Raw genomic sequence first — 26,145 nt, forward strand, 5'->3', positions numbered from 1 at the left:
CGGCCCCAGCGGCCGCCGGGCCGGGTCACGTGACCGCGAGGTCGGCGCCCGGGGAGGGGGCGGGGCGGCGGGGGCGCGGCTCCCGGCGGCCCCCGGGGCTGCGGGTCCCGCCTGCGGGGCTCTCCGGGCCGGCGGCCGCGATGCCCTCGCCGGCTGCTCCCGCGCGAGCCTGGGGCCGCACCTCGCTCGGCCCCGGGGTGCCCCAGCTGAGCGCGCGGGAACGCGAAGGAAAGACTCAGCCACGTTAGAGCGGGGCGTGGCAGAGGCCTTCGGGCCTCGGGACCCCTCTAAAAACAAAAGCGATTCGTCCTCCCCGCCCCGCCCCCTCCTTTGCAAACGAGTCTCCTGGGAAGGATCCCGCGTTGCCTGCAGACGGGCTCTGGGCAGATCTGGGTTCGAATCCCAGCATCCCGTGCCTTGAGGGAGCCCCCACATCCTGAGCGCCTCAGCTGTGAGACTGGATTGACCAACCCACCTCTGGTGTCGATAAAATTAAGTGAGATCGTGCATGCCCAGTGTTAAGAAACTAGTAAGGACCCAATAAGTGTGAGCTGCCGCGGCTTTTAATGGGATTGCCCGTGCTATGAAAATGGCTTGAATCCCGGCCCTGCCACTGGCTCTCGCTGAGGGCCCTAAGGATCCTGTGGCCCGCTGAGACTCAGTTTTCCCTGTGGCACGAAGCAGACCTTTTCTTCAGAGCTGTGGCATACAGGTGGGGGTCCATAAATGCAGGCTCGTGCCCAAGTGGAGGAGGAGAGCGGAGGCCTCCATGGAGCTTCTCCAGGGTCCCCGGAGTCTCCAGAGCGTGCAGCTTGGCTCTTGGCTGACCTCGGACTCCCTTAGAAACCGGGTGAGTGAGCCAAACCTTGGTCCCTGGGGCTCAGGGCGGGGCGCTCCATGGAGACTGAGCCTGAACTTGGGTGCCCTGCAGGGACCAGCCAAAATGCCTCGTCAGGCTGAGGGTACTTTGGTTACCTAGGGATGAGGGCTGGATGTTTACTTTCCCTTTTTTATTTAGAGAATTTTAACAGAAAGAAAAAGAAGGAGGAGAAGGAAGAGAATGACACCGACCTGGAATCTGCCCACTTCTCACCCCTTCCCCAACCCCCAGCTGGTCTGGTCTCATCGCTCACCTGGACCAGCACAGTAGCCTCCTCCCAGGGCTCCCAGCTCCACCCTTTACTTCCTAGTATATTTTCCCCAGAAAAGCCTGAGGATGCCTGTGAACACCTGAGTCAGGTCCTGTCCCTCCTCTGCCTAGATCCCTCCATGGCTCCCACCTTCTTTAGAGTAAGAGCCAAAGTCCTGCCCAAAGAGCACAGGCCCTGCACTATTTACCTCCGTCATGAAGGTGAACTTCCCTTTCACCTCTCTTTCCAGGTCTTCCCCTTGCTCACTCCTTCTAGCCACGGCAGCCTCCTGGCTATCCTTGATTATTTATCAATTGAATTCAAGAATCCTTTGAGCTATTTCTTTTGCTCCCAATTTACAGATGAGGAAACTGAGGCACACATCTCCTCAAGACTTTTCTTACAGTTTAGGTCTCCACTTAAGCATCGCTTTCTCTGAGAGACCATTCCATGCTGTCATGTTTATCTAATCACTCCTCTGAAATTGCCCAGCATTTGGCCTATGCTCACTCAGTCTTTGTGGAATGAGTGAGTGGACACAGTGAGAGCTATTAGAATCCCCAGTTATAGACCTGGGATGTCAATACCCCTTGCCCTGTCTTCTCCTAATGCTTCAGCCCATCTATTTTACAGGTGGAGAGGATGTGGCAAAGCTAGGCTCTAAGCTGGCCCAGGGACTGGGCCACTGTGATCATGGATGGGCTTTCTGCTGCCTGCCAGATCCCAGGCTCCCTCCTCCCTGGATGGAGCTGGGGAACCCTGCCAAATTCTCACTCCAACCTTCCAACATTCGTTTATTCAGTGGATATTTATCGGTGCCCGCTGGGACTTTGGTGGCACTGGAAACAGAGTCGCACTCAGGCTTGAAACAGGGAGACCAAGGACTTAATGTGCAACCTCATCCAAATATGATAACTGCACTGGCACCTCCCCGAGGCTGCTCTGGCCCCTCTCCAATCTGCTCTGGGGCCTCGGAAACCCGAAGGTTTCCCCCACCTCTGCCTGCTGGAAAACCTGTCCCTGGTTCTCTGGAGGTCTTCGGAAAAACACCTGCCCCTCCCCTGATCTATAGGGTAGCCTTGTCAGGACTCTGCCCATCTGTCCAGCCACATCCCCCTCTTCTCCCCTTATCCCCATCCAGCAACACTGGCCTTCCTTCTGTTCCTAAAATATTCTTACTTTGCTTCCAACCACAGGGCCTTTGCACTAGCTGTTTTCCAGTCTGGAATGCCCTTCCATCCCATCTCCCCATGGCTAGTCTTTTCTGATCATTAAATGTCACCTCCTCTGAGAGACCTTTTCATACCCTGTCCTATTTATTACAATTATGGCCCCATTTTATTTAACTGTGACTCCTCTCTGAAATTGCCCAACGTTTGGCCTGTGCTCACTCAATTTTTGCAGAACGAATGAGTGGATACAATGTGAGGTGTCAGGAGAAAGGTATCCCAGGACTGCTGATGCCTTATGGAGGCAGCTGCCCCACTGTGGAGGAGGCAGAGGGGCTGACACCGCGATGAGGACAAATTTGGGAACCGCAAAGTAAGTAAAGAGAAGAGTGTTTAGTTGAAGGACCATCAGGGGCAAAGCCCTAGAGGTGGATGAGGGAGAACCTGGCATGTCCTGATTCCTCCCTCACCCCCCATCTCCTGCTCCACTCCCCTCATTCATGCCACTCTGGCAAACAGCCTCCTCATTGCTCCTCAAAAATTCCTATTCCTACCTCAGGGCCTCTGTACTTCCTGTTTCCCCTCTGCCTGCAATACTTTTCCTTCCTGCCTTGGCATTCTTTCTTCTTCACTTAATTTCCATCTTTGCTCAAATGCCACCTTCTTAGAGAAGTCCTCCCTGACTGCATCTCCACCTAAAACAGGCCCCAACCCATCTCTACCAAACTCTACCCCTCACATACCTCAATTTTTCTTCCTTGCTAATTTTAATACATTTTACTCTATTTTCTTACTTGTTTGTCTCAATCAGGGTGTCAGCTCTCTAAGGACAGGGATCATTGTCTTGTTTGAAGCTGAGTCCCCAGCTCCTAGAACAGAGTCTGGCACATGGAAGGTGCTCAAATAAATAGCTGCTGGGTGAACAGGTGGTTGGACAAACAGGGCATCATGGAGTGTGGCTGGAGTGTTTAGTGCTGATGAACCTGGAGTGGGGACAGTCTCCAGATGCCACAGATGGTGGGGATGGAGGGGCTCCAGCACCTCCCTGGAGTTCAGACTTGACCCTGAGGATTGTGGGAGCCACTGACCGATTCTTAGCAGGGGAGGAACTCAGTGAGCATTGTTTCTCAAAAGACTCTTTGCAAACCAAGTCTCCCGCCAGCCAGCTGGGTGCCAGAAACAGAAAGGGGAGTAGATTGTTCTGACACCAGAAAGGCTAAATGTATCCACAGAGCTAAACTCAAAAACCTTGCGTTAAGGGGAGGGATTTAAAAAGTTAAGTAGAAGAAAATGATACAGTTTGATACTGCTTATACCAATTACTGAAAAACAGAATGTGAAACTATGTATCAAGTTTATAAACCGTGCAGGGAGTAGTGTGCTCTGGTGTGCCTGGCACCCTGGAGGAGGTGACAAAGGCCACCTCAGTTCAAATCCTGGCAGCACCACACACCAATAGTAGGATTCTGGGCAAGTTACTTCACTGTTCTGTGCTTTAGTTTCTTCATCTGTAAGAAGGGATGAGACAGTGGCACCTCCCCTCATAGGGTTGCTGGGAAGCTTAAATGAATTAATTCTTGTAAAGCACAGAACAAGGGGGGTCAGTTCGGTATCATTCTTTTTATTTAACTAGTTGTTTTGGTAGTGGGGGAGGGGAGTGGAAGTGGGAAGGTGAACACAGGTGACTTCGTTTTAACCATAAGGGATGTCTTTTAATTTTTTTTTTTTTTTTGTCTTTTAATTTTTGATTGTTAGTTATTTTGATTGAGGCACAACTTACCCCTGGTGGAGTGCACAAATCCTTCGGTGGGCAGGTCTGTGGGGTTTTTTTTTGGGGGGGGATTTTATTTATTTATTTGTTTGTTTGTTTATTTGACAGAGAGCAGCACAAGCAGGGGGAGTGGCAGGCAGAGGAAGAGGGAGAAGCAGCCCTGCTGAGCAGAGAGCCCGATGACATGGGGCTCCATCCCAGGACCCTGGGATCATGACCTGAGCCGAGGGTAGGCACTTAACCAACAGAGCCACATAGGCACCCAGCTCTGCGATTAAAAAAAAAAAAAATTTTGTTTGGGATCCCTGGGTGGCTCAGCGGTTTAGCGCCTGCCTTTGGCCCAGGGCGCGATCCTGGAGTCCCGGGATCGAGTCCCACGTCGGACTCCTGACATGGAGCCTGCTTCACCCTCCTCCTGTGTCTCTGCCTCTCTCTCTCTGTCTATCATAAATAAATAAATAAATCTTTTAAAAAAAATTTTTTTTAAATTTATTTAAGTTTCAAGGAGCAGAGGGAAAGACAAGCAGACTCCAAGATAAGTGACTAAGTGACATAGGGTTTGATCCCAGGACCCTGAGATGAAATCAGTGGTCGGATGCTTAACCGATTGAGCCATTGAAGCACCCTGCTCCATGAATTTTTATATATGTATAGATTCCTGTGGCCACCAACTAGTCCACTCCCCTGCTGCATACCTTTTATTTGTGCCCTGTGCCAGGCAACCTTATAGAAATTCTATCACCATAGATTAATTTGGCCTGCACTTGAACTTCATACCACATGGGATCATATTATGATCTTTAAAAGTTATTTTATTTTTATTTTAAAGATTTTGTTTATTTATTCATGAGAGATACACAGAGAGAGGCGGAGACACAGGCAGAAGGAGAAGCAGGTTCCCCGGAGGGAGCCCAAGGAGCCCAATGCGGGACTCGATCCCAGGACCAGGATCACGCCCTGAGCCAAAGGCAGACGTTCAACTGCTAAGCCATCCAGGCATCCCTGATTTTTTTTTTTTTTTAAATATCTGGGGTTTGGATGCCTGGATTCTTTCACTCAACATGCTTTGCTTTTTCTATTGAAATGAAATTTACATACCATAAAATTTACCTTTCTTAAGTGTACGATCCCAGTGATTTTCAATATATTCACAAAAAACATGATGGGTTGTGTTGTTGTTGCTGTTGTTTTTAAATTTATTTGTTTAGGGATGCCCGGGTGGCTCAGAGTTCGGCCCAGGTGTGATCCTGGAGTCCTGGGATCAAGTCCCACATAGGGCTCCCTGCATGGAGCCTGCTCCTCTCTCTGCCTGTGTCTTTATTTCTCTCTGTGTGTGTGTCTCTCATGAATAAATAAATAAAATCTTTTTAAAAATAAGTTTATTTATTTTTAGTAATCTCTATACCTAACTTAGGGCTCAAACTCACAACCTCAAGATCAAGAGTCATATGTTCTTCTGAGCCAGCCAGACACCCCAAGAACATGATGTTTTTGAAGTTCATCTGTAATGTATATAGCAATAGTTTATTCCTTTTTATTTTTACTGGTATTCAAGGATATGGATGGACCACTGTTTCTTCTTTTTATAATAGTTGATTCTGTATGCATGTGTGTGTGTGTTCAATTGAAGTATAGTTGGTGTACAATATTATATTGTGTATAATATTATATTAGTTTCAGATGTACAACATAGTGACTTGACAATTATATACACTATGAAGTGCTCCCTGAGAGGTGTAATTACCATCTGTTACCCTACAAGATTATCAGCATATTATTGACTCTTTTCCCTATGCTGTACTTTTCATCCCCATGACTTCATTATTTTAAAACTGGAGGGGGGATCCCTGGGTGGCGCAGCGGTTTGGCGCCTGCCTTTGGCCCAGGGCGCGATCCTGGAGACCCGGAATCGAATCCCACATCGGGCTCCCGGTGCATGGAGGCTGCTTCTCCCTCTGCCTGTGTCTCTGCCTCTCTCTCTCTCTCTCTCTGTGTGACTATCATAAATTAAAAAAAAAAAAAAAAAAAAAAAAAACACTGGAGGGGATCCCTGGGTGGCTCAGAGGTTTTGCGCCTGCCTTTGGCCCAGGGCGCGATCTTGGAGTCCCGGGATCGAGTCCCGCGTCGGGCTGCCGACATGGAGCCTGCTTCTCCCTCTGCCTGTGTCTCTGCCTCTCTCTCTCTCTCTATCATAAACGAGTAAATAAATATTAAAAAAAAAAAAAAAAAAACCTGGAAGTTGGGCAGCCCGGTGGCATAGCAGTTTAGCGCCACCTTCAGCCCAGGGCGTGATCCTGGAGACCCGGGATGGAGTCCCACCTCGGGCTCCCTGTAGGAAGCCTGCTTCTCCCTCTGCCTGTCTCTCTGCCTCTCTCTCTTTGTGTCTGTCGTGAACAAATAAATAAAAAATCTTTTTAAAAAACAAACAAAAACAAAACCCTGGAAGTTTGTGTTTCTTAATCTCCTTTACCTATTTCACCCATCTCTCCAGTCCCTGTCCCTCTGGCAATCACTAGGTTGTTCTGTGTATTAGTGAGTCTGTTTCTGATTTTGTTTGTTTTGTTTTTTAGATTCTACATGCAAATGAAATCATATGGTATTTGTCTGACTTAACACTCTCTAGGACCATCCATGTTGTCCCAAATGTCAAGATTTTGCTGTTTTTTTTTAAATAGATGAATAATAATTTATTTTATATGTATACCACATCTTCTTCTGCTTTTTTTTTTTTTAAGATTTTATTTATTTATTCATGAGAGACACACACACAGAGGCAGAGACACAGGCAGAAGGAGAAGCAGGCCATGCAGGGCGCCTGATGTGGGACTCAATCCTGGGACTCCAGGATCACAACTTGAGCTGAAGGCAGATGCTCAACCACTGAGCCACTCAGGCATCCTGCACATCTTTATACATCCATCTACTGATGGACATTTATGTTACTGCCATATATTGGCTATTAAAAATAATGCAGGGGACAAAAGGAGGAATATATCTTTTCAAATTAGCTTTCACTTTCTCTGGGTAAATACCCAGAAGTGGAATCACTGGATCAGACCAGTTTTTGATCTATTCATTTGTGAGGGTTTTTTTTTTATTTTTTAAGATTTTATTTATTTATTGAAGAGAGTGAGCAAGTGAGCAAGAGAGAGAAGGAACACACAAGCACCGGGGGGGGGGGGGGGTGGTCAAAGGGAAAGGGAGAAGCAGGCTCCAAACCCAGTGCAGAGCCCCAGTGCAGAGCCTCACATGGGGCTTGATCTCACCACCCTGAGATCTTGACCTGAGCAGAAACCAAAGGTCAGAGGCTTAGCCAATTGAGCCTTGCAAACACTTTCTTTTATAAGATTTTATTTATTTATTCATGAGAGACACACACACAGAGAGAGAGAGAGAGAGGCAGAGACACAGGCAGAGGGAGAAGCAGGCTCCATGCAGGGAGCCCGATGTGGGACTCGATCTAAAGCCTCCAGGATCATGCCCTGGGCCAAAGGCAGGCGCCAAACCACTGAGCCACCTGGGGATCCTCTTTCTTTTTCTTTCTTTTCTTTTCTTTTCTTTCTTTCTTTCTTTCTTTCTTTCTTTCTTTCTTTCTTTCCTTCCTTCCTTCCTTCTTTCTTTCTCTTTCTTCTTTCTTTTCCTTCCTTCCTTCTTTTCTTTTCTTTTCTTTTTTCTTTCTTTTCTTTTCTTTTCTTTTCTTTTTTCTTTCTTTTCTTTTCTTTTCTTCTTTTCTTTTCTTTCTCTCTCTCTCTCTCTCTCTCTCTCTTTCCCTTCCTCTCCTCCCCTCCCCTCTCCTCCCCTCTCCTTTCCTTTTGAAATCTCTATATACCCAAGGTGGGGCTTAAACTCACAACCCCTACTCCTATTAAGCGTTTCCATGCTCCACCCACTGAGCCAGCCAAGTGGAGTGGCTTTTCATTGGCTCTCATTGATTAGGCTGTTGCTGGCTCAGGAGAAAATCTTCCTCCCGCTAGTAACAGGACAGTAAAAGTACAGGCTTTTTCCAGTTGAGAATGTAAAGGGCTCTTTCTATGTGAGAGCTCCCCCTTTGGGCCTCTCAACTCTATATTAGTGAGATTTCTGTTTATTAATTTTTACTCTTCTCAACAGGATGCAAATGGCTTTGGCTGTCTCCTCCCTAACTCACCTCAGATAATTAATTATTCCAAGCTTGCCTCTCATCTGCTTTCCTGGGGCACCTCTTCTTTCCCCAGGGGCAGGTTTTCTCTGGGTTTCCAAGTTACCTTACTTTGGCTTCTATCTCCACCTTTGTAGGAAGTGGCCAATTGTAAGGGAGGGAGATGGCTTGGGCTTGGATCTCCACCATCTGGCCAATTGTAAGGGAGGGAGATGGCTTGGGCTTGGATCCCCGCCATCTTGGGGCTGGGACTAACTTTCTCCGAACCTCAGGTTACCCATCTGACAGTGCAGATATTAATACATGCACTCATCTGCTCCGGGTGGGGGATTCAGTCAGGTGCTAGGCTCAGATTTCTCAGAACCAGACTGAGCACCAGGGTGGGAACTAGGGTGAGGAGAGTGAAGCATTCACTCAGGTACAACATTTAAGGGGTACCAAAAATCAAGACACATAATATTTATTTATATTTATTTTTAAAAGATTTTATTTACTTTTTTTTAAGATTTTATTTACTTATATGAGAGTAAGTGAGAAAGAGAACACAAGCAGGGGGAGCAGCATAGGGAGAGGGAGAAGCAGACTTTCCCCATTGAGCAGGGAGCTCGAGGCTGGGCTCCATCCCAGGACTCTTGGATCATGACCTAAGCTGAAGGCAGATGCTTCACCTACAGAGCCACCCAGGTGCCCCAAGACACACAATGCTTTAATCCAATAATTTTTGACATCAAAATCCATGCAAAAAGCCTAAATAAAGACAGGATCAGTTATCCCAATCTTTCCCTTTTGCCTCAGACAGCAATATGGCTTTGCTCCATGTAGCACTGTTACTAATCCTGTCTTTACTTAATATTTTGATCATAATAGATTTTTAAAAAATATTTTATTTATTTATTCATGAGAGACACACACAGAGAGAGAAAGAGGCAAAGACACAAGCAGGGGGAGAAGCAGGCTCCATGCCAGGAGCCTGACGTGGGACTTGATCCTGAGTCTCCAGGATCATACCCTGGGCTGAAGGTGGCACTAAACTGCTGAGCCACCTGGGCTACGCTAAAAAGTTAATTTTGATTTTAAAATAGTGCTTTTTATTATTTAAAAATGGTGGCTTTAGGGCAGCCCCGGTGGCTGGCGCAGCGGTTTGGCACCGCCTGCAGCCTAGGGTGTGATCCTGGAGACCCGGGATGGAGTCCCACATCGGGCTCCCTGCATGGAGCCTGCTTCTCCCTCTCCCTCTGCCTGTGTCTCTGTGTCTATGAATAAATAAACAAAATCTTAAAAAAAATAAAAATAAAAATGGTGGTTTTAAAATAGTAATTAAAATTATCTTTTTTAAAAAGATTTATTTATTCATAAAAGACACAGACTGAAAGAGAGGCAGAAACACAGGTACAGGGAGAAGCAGGCTCCCCCCTGGGAGCCCGATGCGATCATGGGCTTATTTGAGAGAGTAAGTGAGAAAGAGAACACAAGCAGGGGAGCAGCATAGGGAGAGGGAGAAGCAGACTTCCCATTGAGCAGGGAGCAGACTTCCCATTGAGCAGATCCCGGGGTCATGACCTGAGCTGAAGGCAGGTGCCCAACTGCTGAGCCACCCAGAGGTCCCTAAAATTATTTATCTTGATGACAGGTTTTGGTGCCCCCTTAGATTTTGCATGCCTCATCCTCATCCTAGAGCTGCTGGGCACAAAGGAGGAGCTCTGTAAGCATTATGGTATAATTATTACCTACGATATCTACCTTATATTACCTAAAGCCTCCCTCACAATTGACTGGTTTCTCTTCATTCGGTTTTTTGACCGAAGTTGTATCTCTGGTGGCATCAGTTTTGAATCTGTTGTCTAGAACGTTGACTCCAAGATAGTTTACACTAAATGAAGTTGAAAGGCTAGATCTTCCTGGAAAACTATGGAGGAAGGTTTAACTGTGTCAGGGGTTTAGGGAGGTTGGAATGTTGTGGCAGGATTATGTTTGACCAGCTTATCTCTGCTCCCTTTCCCCCACCACCCGAAATCCCCAATCAAAACACAGCTGAGAAAGACTGTCCGTACTAGGTATAAGCAAGGATTGGGAGTTACTGGGACTTTCACAGTGTCTACTTGGAGTGTAAAGCAGAACAACTGACGAAGCGTATCATGATCTGCTAAACTTAAACACACACATGACTTAGGGCCTACCATTCCATTCCTAGGCATGTGTCCTGGAGAAGCGCACGTATGTTTATGAAAATACTTGTACAAGCTTCATGGATAATGGCCAAACACTAGGAACAACCAAATGTCCACTAACGGGTGAATGGAGAAACGATACTGGCTATATTGTCATGTATCAACACCGTGGACTACCACTCAGCAAGGAAAAAGAGCTATCGATACGTGCAACACATAGACAAATCCCAACAACAGTTTGTTGAGCAAAAGAAGCCAGGTACAAACAACAATCTATTGCAGGATTCTGTTTATACGAAATTCAAGATCAGAATTATAGAAATCCACATCGTCTTTTGCCTGGTTAGGGGGAAGGGGTGCGGTTCACCAGAGAGGGGCACAACAGGACTTTCTGCGGGGATGGAAATGTTCTATATCTTCCCTGGGCAACTGTCACTTGCCTGTCAATCTTCAAAACTCCGTGTGCTTTTTCTTTTTACTATAACATTTACCTTAGTAAAGTACCGGGGGTAGGAGAGACAATGGGACGTGGGTAAGGTTAGGAAAATGTAATAATACAAGGGGAAAGTAAAATTAAAAAAAAAAAAAAAAAAAAAAAGCTTTATAACAAAAACCCTTCTGGTTTGGGTTTTGTGGCCTGAGCCTGGATGGCCACCTGCACACAGTCTGACTCAGGACGAGAGTCTCAGCAAAGGGGAGCTGGCAGAGCCGGCACAAACCGACCCCTCCACGCTGGAGTCATTCCGGTCTCCGATCCTTTCCAGGACTCCTCCAGAGCCCCCACCCTGGAGAACCGAGAGGCCGCCGCGGGTTGATGCTCCCTTCCAAAGCCCTGAATTCCACCGCCAGGCGTAGGAGCCACGCAACAGCAACGCGAGATACTCGCACAGGGTAAATCCTCCCCGGCTTCGGCTGCCAGTACTAAACATGGCGACGCCCACCAAGGGCAAACCGCCAATCGCGTGGCAGCGCACGGGCTCACGTCGGCCTCAGCCCAGGGCGCCTACTTTTAGATTGACCAATGAATCCGAGGCATGAGGCACGCCCCGTTTGCTGCTCTCACCAATAGCCTCCAGACGCCTCCTGCAGGATCCAATCACCGCTTCCGCCTCTCTTGAGTGAAAAGCCAGCCGTCCAGTGAGCAGACCCGCAGTCCGACGTAGGAGGCAGGAAGCGCGGCAACTCGTGTCGGGGCGCGCGGCCGGTAACCAGAGTCGGACGGCTTTCCTCGCAGCAGCACGCGGAGGCGAACGGGGAACCAGGTGAGCGGTGGGCCGGGGGCGCGGGGGCGCGGTGCGGAGACTTCGGACCTGCGGGCGAGCGGGCGAGGGGAGACGCCGGGGGTTGAGGGGAATAGGAAGAGGAGGGGGCGCGAGACGAGTGGGGGGGCGGAGCGGTTTGGGCGTCAGCCGCGCGCGGCAGCGGCCGTTGAACGCCACGGCGCATGCGCGGCCGGGGGGGGGGCGCGCGCCGGTGGCTGTTGGCGCGCGGGGAGCCAGCCCGCTTCCGGGAGTGGGGCTGTCATGGCGGCCCGCGGGTCGACCCCGACTTGGCCAGGAGTCCTCTCTGCTCGAGGAGACTGCCTAGGCCGTTTGGGGAGGGATTCGGGGTGTGGGTGTGTGTGGGGGTGACGCGGTGGGAGGAACCTGAGCTTGTAGCCATGACAGGGGACTCTGTTGTGTTCCTGCTCTGTGTTTAGGGACTTCGGGGTTCCAGAGATTTAGAAAAGAAAAGATGTCTCAGAGGCAGACTCCGAGGTGGAAGTCTTCCCTGGGGGCACTTTGAGAGGGAATGGGCACCTGTGGGCGTGTCTGGATTGACACTTCTCGGGCGTCACCTTTGGTCTGCTCCTGGGGCCTCAGCCGTCGCAGCCACCCCCGCTGGGTGGGACTAACCCCCACCGTCCTCTCCTCCTCCAATTTGTTTTGAGCTTCAGATTTTTGTGTAGCCACTTCCTAGAACATCTTGTTCATCAAACTCGGGCCGCCCCTGAATATCGTCCCCCTAAAGGACAGAACGCCTTCTTTTGACCTGTATTTTTCTCTAAAATGCACCATCACCTCTTGGGGCACCCGGGTTTAACAGTCGGAGTAGGTGACTAGGCTTTCTCTGCCCAGGGATTACCCCAAAGATGGCCCTGCCCTGTTGAATGATCCACCTTATTCTTCCCTCATAACACCCCCACCGTGGTTAATTCTTAGTGACTGGTTTTCCCTGTTGCTGTTCTTGTTCCCCACTCATCTTTCTACTCTTGGAGTAAATTGCTTGGGGCAATTGAGTCACGCAACTCAAAAATCTCATCAGGATTTCTCCCCCAGTGAAAAAAAATCTCATCAGTGATTCCCTATTAGGGAATAAAGCGTGAATGCCCTCGACTTGACCAGCTTTCCCAAGTTTGTCCTCTACCTCTGCTTCAGCCAACCAGTCTTGCTCTCCATTCCTCACAAGGGCCTGGTGCTTTGGGGCTGACCTTTCCTAGCTCCTGTTCTTTTCTCTGCTACCTGAGAGATAACCCCTTCCTGTTCAGATTACTTTTTTCAATAATCAGTTAAGGATATATGCTTGCTTTAGCCCCTAACCTTGCCTTGAAACCTGAATTCTAATTCTGTTCATTCAGCTATTGCTGTTGAGTGGTTTAGGCTCTGGGCTGGCAGGCCTGACTTTGCTTTTCTACTCGGGGCCGGCAAGAGCTGTCCTGGAGCCAGAGGCCTGATGGAAGTGAGGGGAATCCTGACCACTTTGGGCAGCAGAAACAGCAGCTACAAAGGTGCTGAGGCACGTTTGAGGCACAGCAACAAGGCCAGCGAGTGAGGGCGATGAAGGAAGTGAGGTTTGAGTGTAGAGGGGCGGTCGGTTCATGTAGGGTCTGATGGGTCATGGTGAGGACTCCTGAGTTTTCTGAGCACAGTGGGAGCTTGTGGAGGGTTTTGAACAGAGGGGTGACATTCTCTGATGTAACTTTTACACTTTGGGGAGAGAAGATGGAAGGGGATGGAAAAGGGGAAGACCAGTGAGGAGACTGTTCCCATAATCCAGGCACAGGGTGATGGTGCTCAAATCATCAACTGACCGTGGATAAACTGGTATGCCTGTCATGCCGAGTAAAAGAAGCTGTATGAATGGTGGCTTATTGTATGATTCCATTTATGAGCTGTCTGAAACCAGCAGATTCATAGAAAACAAAGTAGGTTAGCTGTTGCCAACCGGGTGGGGGTGGGAAGGAAGACAGGTAAAGGGTCCCGGTCTTTTTGACCTGACTGAAATGTGTGATGCACTCCAGCTGCAGTGGTCATTCCACATAGTTCTGACCATCCTAAAAATATTGAAAACCAGTGAACTGTGTATGTACATTTTAAGGAGTGAATAGTAGGCTTGTGAATATCTCAGTAAAACTTCTAATTTTAAAAGAAAGGTGAAGGGGCACCTGGCTGGCTCATTCAGAAGAGCACATGACTCTTGATCTTGGGGTCCAGAGTTGGAGCCCCATGTTGGGAATAGAGATTATTTATATATAAAAAGAAAGAATGGTAGAGGTAGCTTGAGACCAGTGAGGTGGCAGGGTGAGAGGTGACCTGATTGTCCTGTTGGGCTGACTGGACTGGGGGAGAGAAAAAGCCAGTGAGAGAATGGAATTGCCTTTTTTGAGAAGCAGGTCTGCAGGAAGAAACAGGGTTTTGCTCTGGGTCTTTTGAGTCCAGCTTCCAAGGGGAGATGTAAATGAGGCATCTGGGTAACCAGGCTATTGTTGAGGGGATCTGGGTAACTTATGGCTAGAGACATAAGTTTGGGACCTCTCCACACAGATGTGGTTAAAGCCCTGGGGCTGGATGAAGGCGCAGAGAGAATGAGAGAGGGAGGACCAAAAAGTGGGCCCAGGACCCTCCACATCCAGCTCAGGAAGAAGAGGGACTGCTTCACCACTTCCTTGCTCTGGATTTGGAGGCTGGGGTGGGGTTGGGAGGACAAAAGACCATAATCTCACTTTTGGGTCCCTTGTAGCTTACATCCAGTAGGTGCTGTGCATGTATTGGATTAAATAAAGCCAGGAGGTGAGCAAGTTTTGTATTAATTCTCTTTACCATCTCAGCTCTACTTTTATTGACTTGGGCCCAATGGGAAGCCTGTTCGTGAGAGTACTTAATTATTCCCTTGTGCAGACCACAAATAGCAGGAGGAGCTGGGCAGGGCACACTCTGCTCTCTCACAGACTCCAGTCTCTCCAGCTTTCTGGCAGCCACATCTGGTCTCTAGGGTCCTCCCTTGTGTAGGCCCGTGGACTCCTTGGGCAGTGGTGGAGAGGGAACTCCTTTAGGTTAATGGGCTGAGGTGGTTCATTGGAGTTTTCCTGGTGGTGGCAGTGTGCTGGAAAAGCTTAGGGTAGGGGCTTGGTGAGTCTGAGCAGCCAGACAAGGCCGGGGGTGGTTTGAAAGGGGTAGTGTGGAAGGAGGTGTGCAAGGGCCAACAAGGAGGGATGTGCAAGCCATGGGAAAGTGTGGGTATTTCGCTCTGAGAGCAGAGGGAGGCCCTTGAGGTGAAGGGGTGTGGGCATGAAGGGCGGGGGCCCAGGGAAAGGTGAGGTGGTGCTCAGGAGGGCAGGGTGGGACCATGACAGGCTGAGGCTGGGAGGTGCTGTCCAGGTGGAGCTGGTGGGATATTCTGCAGGAATCTGAGGGTGGGTGGTAATAAGGGAAAGGGATCAGAGAGTGATGGCCATCAGCTTCATCATCTGGGTCCTTTCTGTGCCAGCTTGTAAGGTGGCTCCAGTGCCTTGCCTTTCTTGGGCCTGTGTTAACAGACTGCAGTGCTGGGCAGTCTTCTCCCTCAGTGACCCTCGATGGGTAGGTTTTCTCATTCGGCTCCCTCCTCTATTCTCAGCACCATGGCAGAACAGGATGTGGAAAATGAGCTTCTGGATTATGAGGAAGATGAAGAGCCCCAGGCTCCTCCAGAGAGCACTCCTGCTCCCCCCAAGAAAGATGTCAAGGGTTCCTACGTTTCCATCCACAGCTCTGGCTTCCGGGACTTTCTGCTGAAGCCGGAGCTCCTGAGGGCCATAGTGGACTGTGGCTTTGAGCATCCATCTGAGGGTATGCCTTCCTGCTTCTCCCTGCCAAGAACCACCTCTGACCACCCTCACTGTGGTCTCCTCAGCCACCTGGCGAGGAGCCTACACACAGGGAGCATCTGGTTTCTGGTTGCTCACGCGTGCTCTCTCCCTCAGTCCAGCACGAGTGTATTCCCCAAGCCATCCTGGGCATGGACGTCCTGTGCCAGGCCAAGTCTGGGATGGGCAAGACGGCGGTCTTCGTACTGGCCACCCTGCAGCAGATTGAGCCAGTTAATGGACAGGTGGGTGGGTCCCCTCCCTGTTGGGCCCAGGTTGTATGAGGCGTCAATAGCTATGGCTCCCCTCATTAAAAGTTCCTGTTCCTGTGTTCTTTATGGGCTTTTAAAATTAAGTATGGTACTTAGCTGTGACAAAACGATAAGCTGAAAAAGTGCCCATGGTTTTATTCTCCAGAGACACAGCTGTTAATTTGTCATGTGCTTTTCTAGATTGTGCAGGTTTACTCAGGTGAGATTATACTGCATGAGAATTTACTATCGTTGTCGCTGACAGTTATTTTCTCATGCATGAATTTTGTCAGAGGAGAATCAAGGTGCATTCCTGTGTTGTACTTTTGTCACATTGGGACACACGTCCGTGGGCTGTGTGTGAGTGCAAGAGCCCTTGTTTCCTTAGGGGTGACTGGGGGAGAGGGAGATGCAGTGGGAGGCTATGGTGTGGTCACAGCACTTGGCACCGTGGACCTGAAGGCAGGAGCGGCCTCCTTCTCAGGTGCTCATGGGCCAGCCAGAGAGCAGACTCCCAGGGAGCCGTTAGCATGGGCTATCTCATCAGCTAGGTCTCCCTGTGGATCCTGGCAGCATGAGACAAGCCTCGTTAGCTGAAGGGACATAGGGAGTGAATGGCAGGTGGGGGGGTGGGGAGAAGGTGGAGCACCTGGACTGGACCTTCCAGTGACTGGAAGTGTGGGGAGCAGCCCGGCAGGCACCCTGGAGGGGCAGGGGCCCAGTGGGCATGAGCCCCAGAGGAAGAACAGTGGCATGAGCTCTGGCTGAGACAGGACTTGGAATGCTGACTTGAGTGTCTCTCTTCCACCTGCCCTGCAGGTGACAGTCTTGGTCATGTGCCACACACGGGAGCTAGCCTTCCAGATCAGCAAAGAGTATGAACGCTTCTCCAAGTACATGCCCAGTGTCAAGGTAAGTCCCCTCAGGCTGGGCTGGGTGTGCTGCATGCACGGTCCTCTGCAGCCTTGTTGTCTCGGGTCTGGCTCAGCCAGTGTTTACCAAGTTTGGCTGCAGAGGCTGCCTTTGAGGTTTGCGGTGGTTTATGCTCCTTAAAAGCCTGATGCATTATGCATGGCCCCCAAAGGCCTGTGCTCGTCCCAGCCGTGGGACTGCTTTCTACCAGACTCATGGCCAGGCTCTCAGGCCTTTCTGGTCCCCAGGCTCTAGGCCTGGAGGCTTGGGGGGGTGCTGCTGGAGCACGAGCTGCTAGGGCCACAGGCCAGGTGGCCATCATTGTGGAGTGGGTACGAGCCTCTAGTGCTCAGATTGGCAAAAGCAACTTTTCTCTCCACCCGTATAGGTGTCTGTGTTCTTTGGGGGCCTTTCTATCAAGAAGGATGAAGAGGTATTGAAGAAGAACTGTCCTCATGTCGTGGTGGGGACACCAGGCCGGATCCTGGCGCTAGTGCGGAACCGGAGCCTGAACCTGAAGAACGTGAAGCACTTCGTGCTGGATGAGTGTGACAAGATGCTGGAGCAGCTGGGTGAGTGTCCTCCTTGGGTCTGGTAGCTGCTGGAGGCCCACCCAGCCACACTCTTCCCCACCCTCACAGTCTCCCTACCCCCCAGACTTCAAAGCCAGGTGGGCCCCAACAGGATAGGCGAAGGTTGCCCCAAAGAGGGGTCACATGGGTAGCTGGCACACAGGTCTTCTGTAAATGATTTTATGGAAAGTTCTAGCATTGGCAGAGTGACCTGCTTGTGAGCCCAAGCTGAGGGGCCACAGGGCCCAAAGGAGCTGTGTCCGGACGTGTGTACATATTAGCCTTTGGAATGTGGTGGCCTGGCTGCCTCTTTAGTTCTAGGCCCCTGCCTGCCCTCAGTGAGCCCCGCCAGGGCCGTTGGGAGATGGGGCTTGTGTCCTGGGAGGCGGCTGCAGCTCTCACCCCAGCGGCTATCTCTGCCTCAGGCTCCCCTCCCTGAAGCGTGGCTCGAGGCGCGCTGGCACGGCTGCTCCGCTCTGGCAGCGTGTAAGTGGATGGCAGCTTCCCCGCGCCTGTGCTCACCCCGAGTCCAGCCCTTCAGGCACCTGGGACTCGCCCCTCCCTCCACTCCTCGACTCACACTGCCCTCGTCATGGTGCTAACAGCTCCCTGGCACAGGTTGGGAGGAGCTGGGGCTGGTCTCGGGTGGGGGTCATGGTCTGCCAGGCACTTATGCCTACCTGTTTCTTGCCCCCCGCCCCCAGACATGCGGCGGGACGTGCAGGAGATCTTCCGCTTGACACCCCATGAGAAGCAGTGCATGATGTTTAGCGCCACCCTGAGCAAGGAGATCAGGCCGGTCTGCAGGAAGTTCATGCAAGATGTGAGTAGGGTGGGACAGCAGCCTCTGTACAGCAGCTTTGGTCCTCCTGAGTCTCGGGTCCTGAGCTGTTGCTGCTTCAGGACACCCACACTTATCTCGTCGCATGAGAATGCCGGGAGACCCAGGGGCCTTCCTTCCCTCCTGCATCTTATCAGACTGGGAGCTGAGCTTGGTCTGTACCTGAGTCAGACCAGAGCTTAGATTAGCTGTTGGGAGAGAGGCATTTACTGGGGTACAGCAGGCCCTCTGTGAAGCATCGTAGCATGGAGTCCTTCGCTAGAAGGTTCTGGGCAGGCCAGATGCCAAGGAGTAAGCCCCGCTTGCCCCTTCCTGCACAGCCCATGGAGGTGTTTGTAGACGACGAGACCAAGCTCACACTGCATGGACTGCAGCAGTACTACGTCAAGCTCAAGGACAGTGAGAAGAACCGCAAGCTCTTCGATCTGTTGGATGTGTTGGAGTTTAACCAGGTGACACTGTGTGGACCTTCCTGGGCTTTGGGACCATGTGAGGTCAGTGCACAGGGGCTCTGACCCCTGACCGCCGCTTCCTGCCTCCCTCCCTTGCAGGTGGTGATCTTCGTGAAGTCCGTGCAACGCTGCATGGCCCTGGCCCAGCTCCTCGTGGAGCAGAACTTCCCGGCCATTGCCATCCACAGGGGCATGGCCCAGGAGGAGCGGTGAGTGCCTGCCGCCCTCAGAGGTCCGAGGCCGGCACCTTGTGGGGAGTCCACGCAGGAACCCGTGTCTGATGGCCGCCTCTTCTTCTCCTGCACCCAGTCTGTCGCGCTATCAGCAGTTCAAAGACTTCCAGCGGCGGATCCTGGTGGCCACCAATCTGTTTGGCCGAGGGATGGACATTGAGCGAGTCAACATCGTCTTCAACTATGACATGCCTGAGGACTCAGACACCTACCTCCACCGAGTGAGTGGTTCCACTGAGGTGTCCCTTCTTTAGTGTCCCCATCCCTAAAGATGTCCCCATGGGTGAGTGGAGATGTGGCCCTGCTTCTCAGATTCCCCAGGCTGTGTCTCTGTGGCCTGACCCCCTGCTCCTGTCCCCCTGCAGGTGGCCCGTGCAGGTCGCTTTGGGACCAAAGGTCTGGCTATTACTTTCGTGTCTGACGAGAATGATGCAAAAATCCTCAACGACGTTCAGGATCGGTTTGAAGTGAATGTGGCAGAACTTCCTGAAGAAATCGACATCTCCACGTATAGTAAGTGTCGGGCGGCCAAGGGGCCGGGCTCGGGCTGGGACCCTGTTCACCATCTCACTGGCCTCCCTCTCTGTCTTACAGTTGAGCAGAGCCGGTAACCACGCGCCTGATGGCCAGAGCAGCCCTGTTCCCTGAGTGCTGCTGCCAGCCCTCTTCCTAGGCATCAGTGGGCCTTCCTTTTTACTGTTTAAAAGATGTAGATTTGTGTAAGAGTAAAGTTTTATTATGGAATCCTGGCTCCTTCCTGTGTGTCAGCTTTCAGCGTCTTGTGGATGTAGCAGGCCATCCCCCCACAGCCACCTTCTGTATCAGTGTGATATTTAATTTTAAGTGTCAACATTGAAAGGTTCACACAGATAAAAAAAACAACATACAACATCCACCACCTTTAAAACAGCGAGAGCCTTCTGCCTCCAGGGGCATGTGGGCCTCTGTACCGTGTACCGCGGCCAGTGGGACTAGGAGGGGCCCTGCCCTTCCCCACCCCCGGCCTCAGTCTGAGCTTAAGGGATCACTTGAGCCCCAGCGCCCTGGCCTCTCATTGCATGGCAAAGACAGGTGAAGGGCAGAGGCTGGGCCGGTGCAGGAGTCTTCACTCTGTCCACGCCTGTGTAGCAGGGAAGGGGACTGCAGCCCTGGGCCAGCTCTTGCCCCCTCACGGGTCCTGGCTGTGGCAGAGCAGAGAGGCAGCCAGACGCAGGCCGGGCAGATCCAACTCCCCAGCTGCTTGGGCATTCTGGGGTTCGGTGCCAGACTATAGCTCCTGCTCCCCTGCATTCTATGATCCATGTGGGGGCCAGGGCAGGAGGGCAGCAGGAGCAGAGTGGTGAGGGAGGAGGGAACAGTCTTCAGCATGTGCAAAAGCTGCTGAGGCCACAGAAGCTGCTGGCCTGGCCAGACCCGTGAGGTCACATCCCGGACTCGGAGGGCCTGTGGGCCTGGTGAGAAAGGGGCACTGAGGATGGAGCCTGGGTTGGGTCTTCTCTGGCGCAGCTTCCCTACCCCGGGCTCAGCCCTTACCTGGGTCTGATGGTGGCTCGTGCTCGATGTGGCTGTGGCGAACTCCGAGTACTTGTTCCCTGTGATCCTGCCAGCCCACCTCCTGTACTCCTCCCTCACCTGTGGGGCCCAGGGTGCCAGGTTAGGGAAGGGGCAGGCTCCATGGCTGGGCCCCCCAGCGCACCCTACCCATAGCGGCTACAGCCCACCTTCTTGTTGAGCAAGCAGTGGAGCAGGAAGAGGAAGAGGCCTTGCAGGGAGTTGAGGATGCAGAAGGTGTAGGACAGCACCCAGCTGTCCGGGTCGAAGAGGAACAAGCCAAAGATCCAGGTGCTGCCCAGCACAAAGAGCTGGGCCACAGCAGTGATGGTCAGCACCCTGCAGGGAGAACAGGGCTCCAGTATGGGGGGGCCCACCCCACCCTCCTCTCTGCCAGCCCCCTTCAGGCCTTTCTTCTCACCTGGCCTTCTTCAGTTTCTTCATGTCTGGGTTGATCTCAGAAAACTTCTGTGTGAGTTTCCAGACTGTAGTCACGAAGACCACCGCATTGCACTGGGCAGGGAGCATAGAATCTGCATTAGGGGAAGTGCTCAGAACTGCTGCAGGTCTTGTGGGGCTGCGCCCCTCAGGCTGTGGGCATGGGGGGCACTTACCAGAACGATGAAAATCACAGGCCCCAGGAAGCTCCAGAGGAAGCCGTCCTCTCTGTTCAACCAGCAACTGGATGAGGGGAGGGGGCGGTCAGCACCTCCAACGCCGGTACTGGGGTCCCCTGCCCTCCCGCCCAACTGCTAGCCTGCACTCACTAGAGGATGTAGCCGTAGCCCTTGCTTTTGACGGCCGCGGAGATGGCCACGATGACCAGGGGCACCCCGTAGCCTATCAGGCAGAGCTGCCACTTGCTCAGGCCCTGGCCGCGGAACACGCGCACCACCAGGAAGTAGAGCTCTAGGCCCTCGAGGCTCATCCAGCAGAAGGCGCCCAGGAAAAAGTAGTGCAGCAGTCCGGCCACCAGGCGGCAGCGCAGCCCCACCTGCGGGGCGGGGGGCGCGGGGCGACGTCAGGGCGGGGCGGGGCCGAGGCCTGGGGAGTGGGCGGGGTGGGCGGGAGCCAAGTGCCTCCCGGGCCTGTGGTGCCGGCCGAGCCCTGGGGATGGGCGGGGCTCCCCTCTGCTGAGGCTGGGACCCTCCACTGGCCCGGACCTCACCTGGTCGCCTTCGTTTTCGATGCCCACCAGGAAGATGGTGGAGCCCACGAAGAGGCAGATACAGAGGTGCAGGTGCACGGTGGTGCGCGAGCCTTGGATGGGCCGCACCAGCAGGAAGGTGAGAATGCACAGCAGCAAGCAGAGTAGCGACAGCACCAGCCCCACCTTGGTGATCAGGGACAGCTTCTGGTCCTAGATGCAAGATGGGGTGCGCGGGGCTCGCTCAGTGCCCCGAAGACTTCCCTCCTCGCGGGCCCTACCACCCAGACCCATCTGGGTCCTGTCCTGCAGGTCTCTGATCATGCCACTCACCTCTCTCCACATCCCCTGCCCTCAACACCTGAGCAAGCCTCTGTGTCTCATCCTAAGTACTGCACCCCACCCCCAGTCAGCATGGATGCACCAGGGGTCCCCAGTTCCTCTTGATGGACTTCCTCACTAAACACTCAGACTTCTGAGAAGGTCCTCAGTGAAGCCTTGAGGCCACATCCTCCTTTTCTAATGCTGATGGTTCCCACTTTTCTGACCTTCCTCTCCCTCTTCTCAAATTTTACCCCTCCTACACCTGGCCACATTGTCAACTCACCACAACTCATCTTTTTGTCCTTCCTGGACATTTAAAGGCCTGGACCACAGCCTGCCCTACTCTGCTTGGGACTTTCCAGTTAAACACGTGGACCAGCCTGCCTATGGGTCTCTGAGGCCACATACAGGAAGTTGTGCTCCCTTAGGAGCTTTTAGCAATATTCAACTGGTTTGAAGTGGACAGTCAGAGGGCCTGCATTTAGTTTCTGAGCCATGGGCAGGTCTGGGGGCGGGGGGGGGCAGGGAAAGGCTGGGGGCAGGGGGTGTGGCCATCTGGGCTGTGGGACCATATAGAGAGCCAGTTGGGCCATATCAACAAGAACCAGCTGCCTGGGGCACCTGGGTGGCTTAGTCGGTTAAGTGTCTGCCTTTGGCTCGGGTCATGATCTCAGGGTCCTGGGATTGAACCCCATGTAGGGCACCCTGCTCAGCAGGAAGTCTGCTTCTCCCTCTCCCTCTGCAATACCCCCCAGCTGTGCTTGCTCTCTCTGGTGCTCTCTCACTCTCATTATCTTAAATAAATAAATAAATAAATAAATAAATAAATAAATAAATAATCTTTTATAAAAACCTAGCTGCTTGCCTCACCTAAGACAACCTTGCCTCCTGTGGGCTTTTGAGAGGCCCCTGTGCTGCTCACCTCTATATCATAGTGGGCCATGAGGATGGCAAAGCTGCTCAGGTGGTTGCACTGGCAGGTGGTGCTGTTATTCCTAGTGCCCAGGGTCTGGCAGCCCGTGGTGGCCCAGTGCCCGTTGTTCTTGTCACCCTTCCAGAATGCACAGATCAACTCCTGCCGTGTCCCAAGTTTCTTTGGCTGTGGGCAGGTGGGAATGGTTGGAGAGGTTAACCTGGAGCCCACTCTTGGGTCCTAGGCTTGGGTGGAATCTGAGGAGGGCTGCTTTTCCTTTGACAAGTATTTACTGAGCACCTACTTTGATGTGTCCCCAGGTCTGACACACAATGAACAGGGCAGACAGAAGTCCCTGCCCTTTTGGGGTTGGCATGCTAGTGGAAGAGACAGGTGGAAATAACCTAATATGTAAATGAGGTAGTGTGTTAGAAGGTCATAAGTGCTATTAAAACAAGAAAGAAACAGCATGGGGGAGGTGGGGCATAACTATAAATTGTAATTTTAGGTAAGAAGGTCAGGGAAGGCCTAAAAGAGGAGGTACCATTTGAACGAAGACAAACCAGGTAAAGGACTGAGCCATGTGGGAGGAAAGTGTGTCCCAGAGGGCACAGCAAGTACAAAGGCCCTGAGGTCCATCTGAGGAAGGAGCAGAGTGGGAAAATGAAGGCGATATATGAACCACTGTGACCTTGGCTAAGGGGTGAGCTGTAGAGCTGATTCCTCCCTACCTGAGGATTCTCCAGGTGGGAGAAGGCAAAGGTGACAGGAGAGTCAAGTTTCTCTGTGTTTGTGTTGCTCAGAAAGACCACATTGACGGCCGAGAGGAGCTGAAGCTGGGCACCACGGACAGGACTTCGGTGGATCTTTTTTAGCTGCTCTTTCTTCTCAGGTTCCAGCTCCAAGGAGGCGTTGGACAGCAAATTCTGCATGTTCCGGATGGAGAGGATGCCCATCACGGTGGGGCCTGGAGGAGAGACAGGTGGGCTACCTTCTCCTGCCTCCCCATGCCCCATTCTGCCTCCTAAGGCCTCTGATTGGCTCTCTAGTCCACCAGGTTGCCTGGGGGCCCTGGCAATAGCTCAGCTTCCAGTTGTTACATATTCAGAACCTCACCCCTAGCACATCCCAGCTCCCCCTCCCCTCTCCCACTGGTGTCCCCTTGGGCTCCCTACTGTTACCTGAGTTGCTGGGTTCTGTCGCCACAGCCCAGTTCAGCAGCATCTGTGCATGCGTCTGACCCATGGTGACATTTCCATCCTCATGCTCCTGGATCATCAGGGATAGCTCTGAGGAGACAGAGGCAGTGATTGGGGACTCTGGGTGTGGGACGGGGCCCAGGGCTGGGGCGGGGCAGGGCTGGGGCTCACCTGTGTCCAAAGGGGAGCGATAGGTGAAGGAGGCTCTAGGTATGGCCTTGGCCAGGGTCCTCAGGACTGTTTCGAGGCCAAGGAGGAAGTGGGTGGCCATGTGGTGCCTTTCAGATGGGTCCATGGCCTCCAGGTCTCCAGAGGGTTTTAGCATCTCATCCATTGACTCGATGAGTTTCTGGGAGTGACGGGTGACAGCTTGGTGGGTCACTGTGCCACAAGGGCTGCCCGAAGGACCCTGACCTCACCAGCCTCCCTCCACCAAGGGGCACACTGCAGAACCACCGGAGTGGCCTGGGGGGACATTGGGTTGATAGGGGAATCATTGAGAGACTGCAGTGGCCAGAAGACAAGTGAGGGGACTTAAAATATGCCTGTGTTGGGCAGCCCAGGTGGCTCGGGGGTTTAGTGCTGCCTTCGACCCAGGGCGTAATCCTGGAGACCCGAGGTCGAGTCCCACATTGGGCTCCCTGCATAGAGCCTGCTTCTCCCTCTGCCTGTGTCTCTGCACCCCCCCCCATGAATAAATAAATAAAATCTTTTTTTTAAAAAAGAATATGCCTTTGTGCATGTACTGTAACAGTGGTGCTTTACGTGTACCAGGCAGTGGGCTTCCTGCCAGGCTGTGTTCTAGTCTGCACTGTCCAGAACAGCTGTCACTAGCCACATGTGGCTATCCAGCACCGGAAATACAGCTCCATGTTGCAGTGGTAATATTTTGAATCTTTTGGGTTGAACGCAGTGCAGTCTTTGCAGTCTTCGTGTTAACTTTGCTTGTATCCTTTACATGTTTGTTTTAATGTAGCTACCAGAAAATTTAAAATGACACAGGGGCTCACGTGTTTCTACCCGGCTTAGCACATAGGCTAAAACGTAGGTATAATGCTATAATGCTCACCGTGTGCCAAGCCCTGCTCTTTCTTGGAACTTTACTTCTATTAGTTTGCGTAAAACCTTCAAACTGACTGTATAGAGCAGGCCCTATTTTCAGGTGAGACTGAGGCCCAGAGAAAGGGAGCCACTTGCCTCAGAACGTGGCAGTGGGTGGAGGTAGAGTGGATGGGATGAGGAGGATGTAAACCTTTGCGGCTTAGCTATGCAGGTAAAATTCCTAACTGCTCCATTCTTTTGGCATTACATTCCATACGTGCCTGCGTGTGTGTGCGCGTGTGCGCTTACATTTTGGGGTGTGTATGTATGTCTGTATCTGTGTAACCTCTGCTTAGGCTCTCTCCACCCACATGGAATCATCCCTCAGCCACCCCCACGCCATCCAGGAGTCCCCTCTGCTCTTGCCCTTACCTGGATGGTCTCCTGAGCCAAGTCTGGATTGAAGTCTCTGCGCAGCTCTTGGACTCTTTCAAAGAAATGGGAGAGTTTCTAGAATAGAGATGAGACAGGTCAGAGAGGTCAGACAGATGTGTGGATGTGGGAACTTGGGGGAAATGGGTGGATCAGGTGGGCTGCACAGAGGGATGCCTGCCTCCTGGTCCCCTGGGGCCACTCACCTGGCTCTTGATTCCAGGGGGTGGGGTCCAGGTGGGGAAGGATATCTCTGCTGCAGGGACTAGAACAGATGTTCATTAGGTGTCAGAGTGTCTGTGCATGTTTCATGGGTGGAGTCTGGGGTCAGGTGAGACCAGGTACCTTCGCAGGTGGTGTTCAGTTGCTTATCCTGGAATCCAGGTTTGGGCTTCCAGCCCCGGCGGCAGCGGCACTTGTAGGAGCCCACAGTGTTGACGCAGACGGTGGAGTAATGGCACATATGTTTCCCGGAGCTGCACTCGTCCACATCTGGGGGCACAAAGATGGGAATCAGAACACCTTTCCTCTCCATGCCCTGCTCCTGTTTCCTGTGTGTCTCCCATTGATGGGAGGTGATATCACCTGCTGACCCCACATCCTGGTGATGCAGGGCTTATGGGAAGTGTGCGGAAGCCTGACACCTAGCATGTGATCCCTGTACTGATGTGCAGGTTGTGAATATAGAAATACCTTTGTCCCAGTTAGTAATTAGCTGCTGCCTGGGGTCTCCAAGGAGCCTGCTCCTCGGTACCTCAGCTCCTTCCCTGGGAAACCCCAGATCTTTTCCCATCCAG

The 26,145-nt window shown here is 52.1% G+C and overlaps 2 protein-coding genes across 22 annotated transcripts in view; one reads left to right on the forward strand and one right to left on the reverse strand.

Moving 5' to 3' along the window:
* Nucleotides 1–87: 87 nt before the first annotated feature.
* Nucleotides 88–19,485, forward strand: DDX39A (DExD-box helicase 39A). Of its 10 annotated transcripts, XM_072721403.1 has the most exons (15): nt 88–850; nt 1,019–2,672; nt 4,179–4,299; nt 11,141–11,267; nt 11,446–11,638; nt 15,252–15,463; nt 15,598–15,725; nt 16,551–16,643; nt 17,032–17,215; nt 17,920–18,038; nt 18,377–18,508; nt 18,608–18,717; nt 18,818–18,962; nt 19,107–19,254; nt 19,336–19,485. In XM_072721403.1, the coding sequence occupies exons 6-15, from the start codon at nt 15,256–15,258 to the stop codon at nt 19,350–19,352; spliced, it is 1,284 nt and encodes a 427-aa protein (XP_072577504.1). In that variant the 5' UTR covers nt 88–850; nt 1,019–2,672; nt 4,179–4,299; nt 11,141–11,267; nt 11,446–11,638; nt 15,252–15,255; the 3' UTR covers nt 19,353–19,485. The 10 variants fall into 10 exon arrangements, with proteins under 10 accessions (XP_072577504.1, XP_072577502.1, XP_072577503.1 ...); XM_072721401.1 differs by having other exon boundaries at nt 11,141–11,638; XM_072721402.1 differs by having other exon boundaries at nt 103–850; nt 2,535–2,672; nt 11,141–11,638.
* ADGRE5 (adhesion G protein-coupled receptor E5) overlaps nt 19,456–26,145 on the reverse strand; it is an 18,288-nt gene continuing 11,598 nt past the window's right edge. For all 12 annotated transcript variants that reach the window (XM_072721393.1, XM_072721391.1, XM_072721398.1 and 9 more), the window contains 14 exons: nt 25,694–25,840; nt 25,555–25,613; nt 25,349–25,426; nt 24,047–24,224; nt 23,858–23,965; nt 23,408–23,643; nt 22,686–22,862; nt 21,461–21,652; nt 21,060–21,286; nt 20,907–20,973; nt 20,714–20,805; nt 20,463–20,631; nt 20,275–20,373; nt 19,456–20,192 (listed from right to left, as the gene is read on the reverse strand). In XM_072721393.1, the coding sequence (XP_072577494.1) occupies nt 20,163–20,192; nt 20,275–20,373; nt 20,463–20,631; nt 20,714–20,805; nt 20,907–20,973; nt 21,060–21,286; nt 21,461–21,652; nt 22,686–22,862; nt 23,408–23,643; nt 23,858–23,965; nt 24,047–24,224; nt 25,349–25,426; nt 25,555–25,613; nt 25,694–25,840 (1,859 nt within the window). In that variant the 3' untranslated portion in view covers nt 19,456–20,162. The remainder of the gene's footprint in view (nt 20,193–20,274; nt 20,374–20,462; nt 20,632–20,713; nt 20,806–20,906; nt 20,974–21,059; nt 21,287–21,460; nt 21,653–22,685; nt 22,863–23,407; nt 23,644–23,857; nt 23,966–24,046; nt 24,225–25,348; nt 25,427–25,554; nt 25,614–25,693; nt 25,841–26,145) is intronic.

This window comes from Vulpes vulpes, chromosome 9 (assembly GCF_048418805.1).
Source record: "Vulpes vulpes isolate BD-2025 chromosome 9, VulVul3, whole genome shotgun sequence".
In the NCBI taxonomy this organism is placed as follows: Eukaryota; Metazoa; Chordata; class Mammalia; order Carnivora; family Canidae; genus Vulpes; species Vulpes vulpes.

Excerpts from the sequence above, each read along its gene's own strand:
- DDX39A (XM_072721401.1), top strand. The coding sequence starts at position 15,256 with ATGGCAGAACAGGATGTGGAAAATGAGCTTCTGGATTATGAGGAAGAT. Across the intron at positions 18,718-18,817 it reads GGCATGGCCCAGGAGGAGCG|TCTGTCGCGCTATCAGCAGT; the intron begins GTGAGTGCCTGC and ends TCCTGCACCCAG. Across the intron at positions 18,963-19,106 it reads CAGACACCTACCTCCACCGA|GTGGCCCGTGCAGGTCGCTT; the intron begins GTGAGTGGTTCC and ends GTCCCCCTGCAG.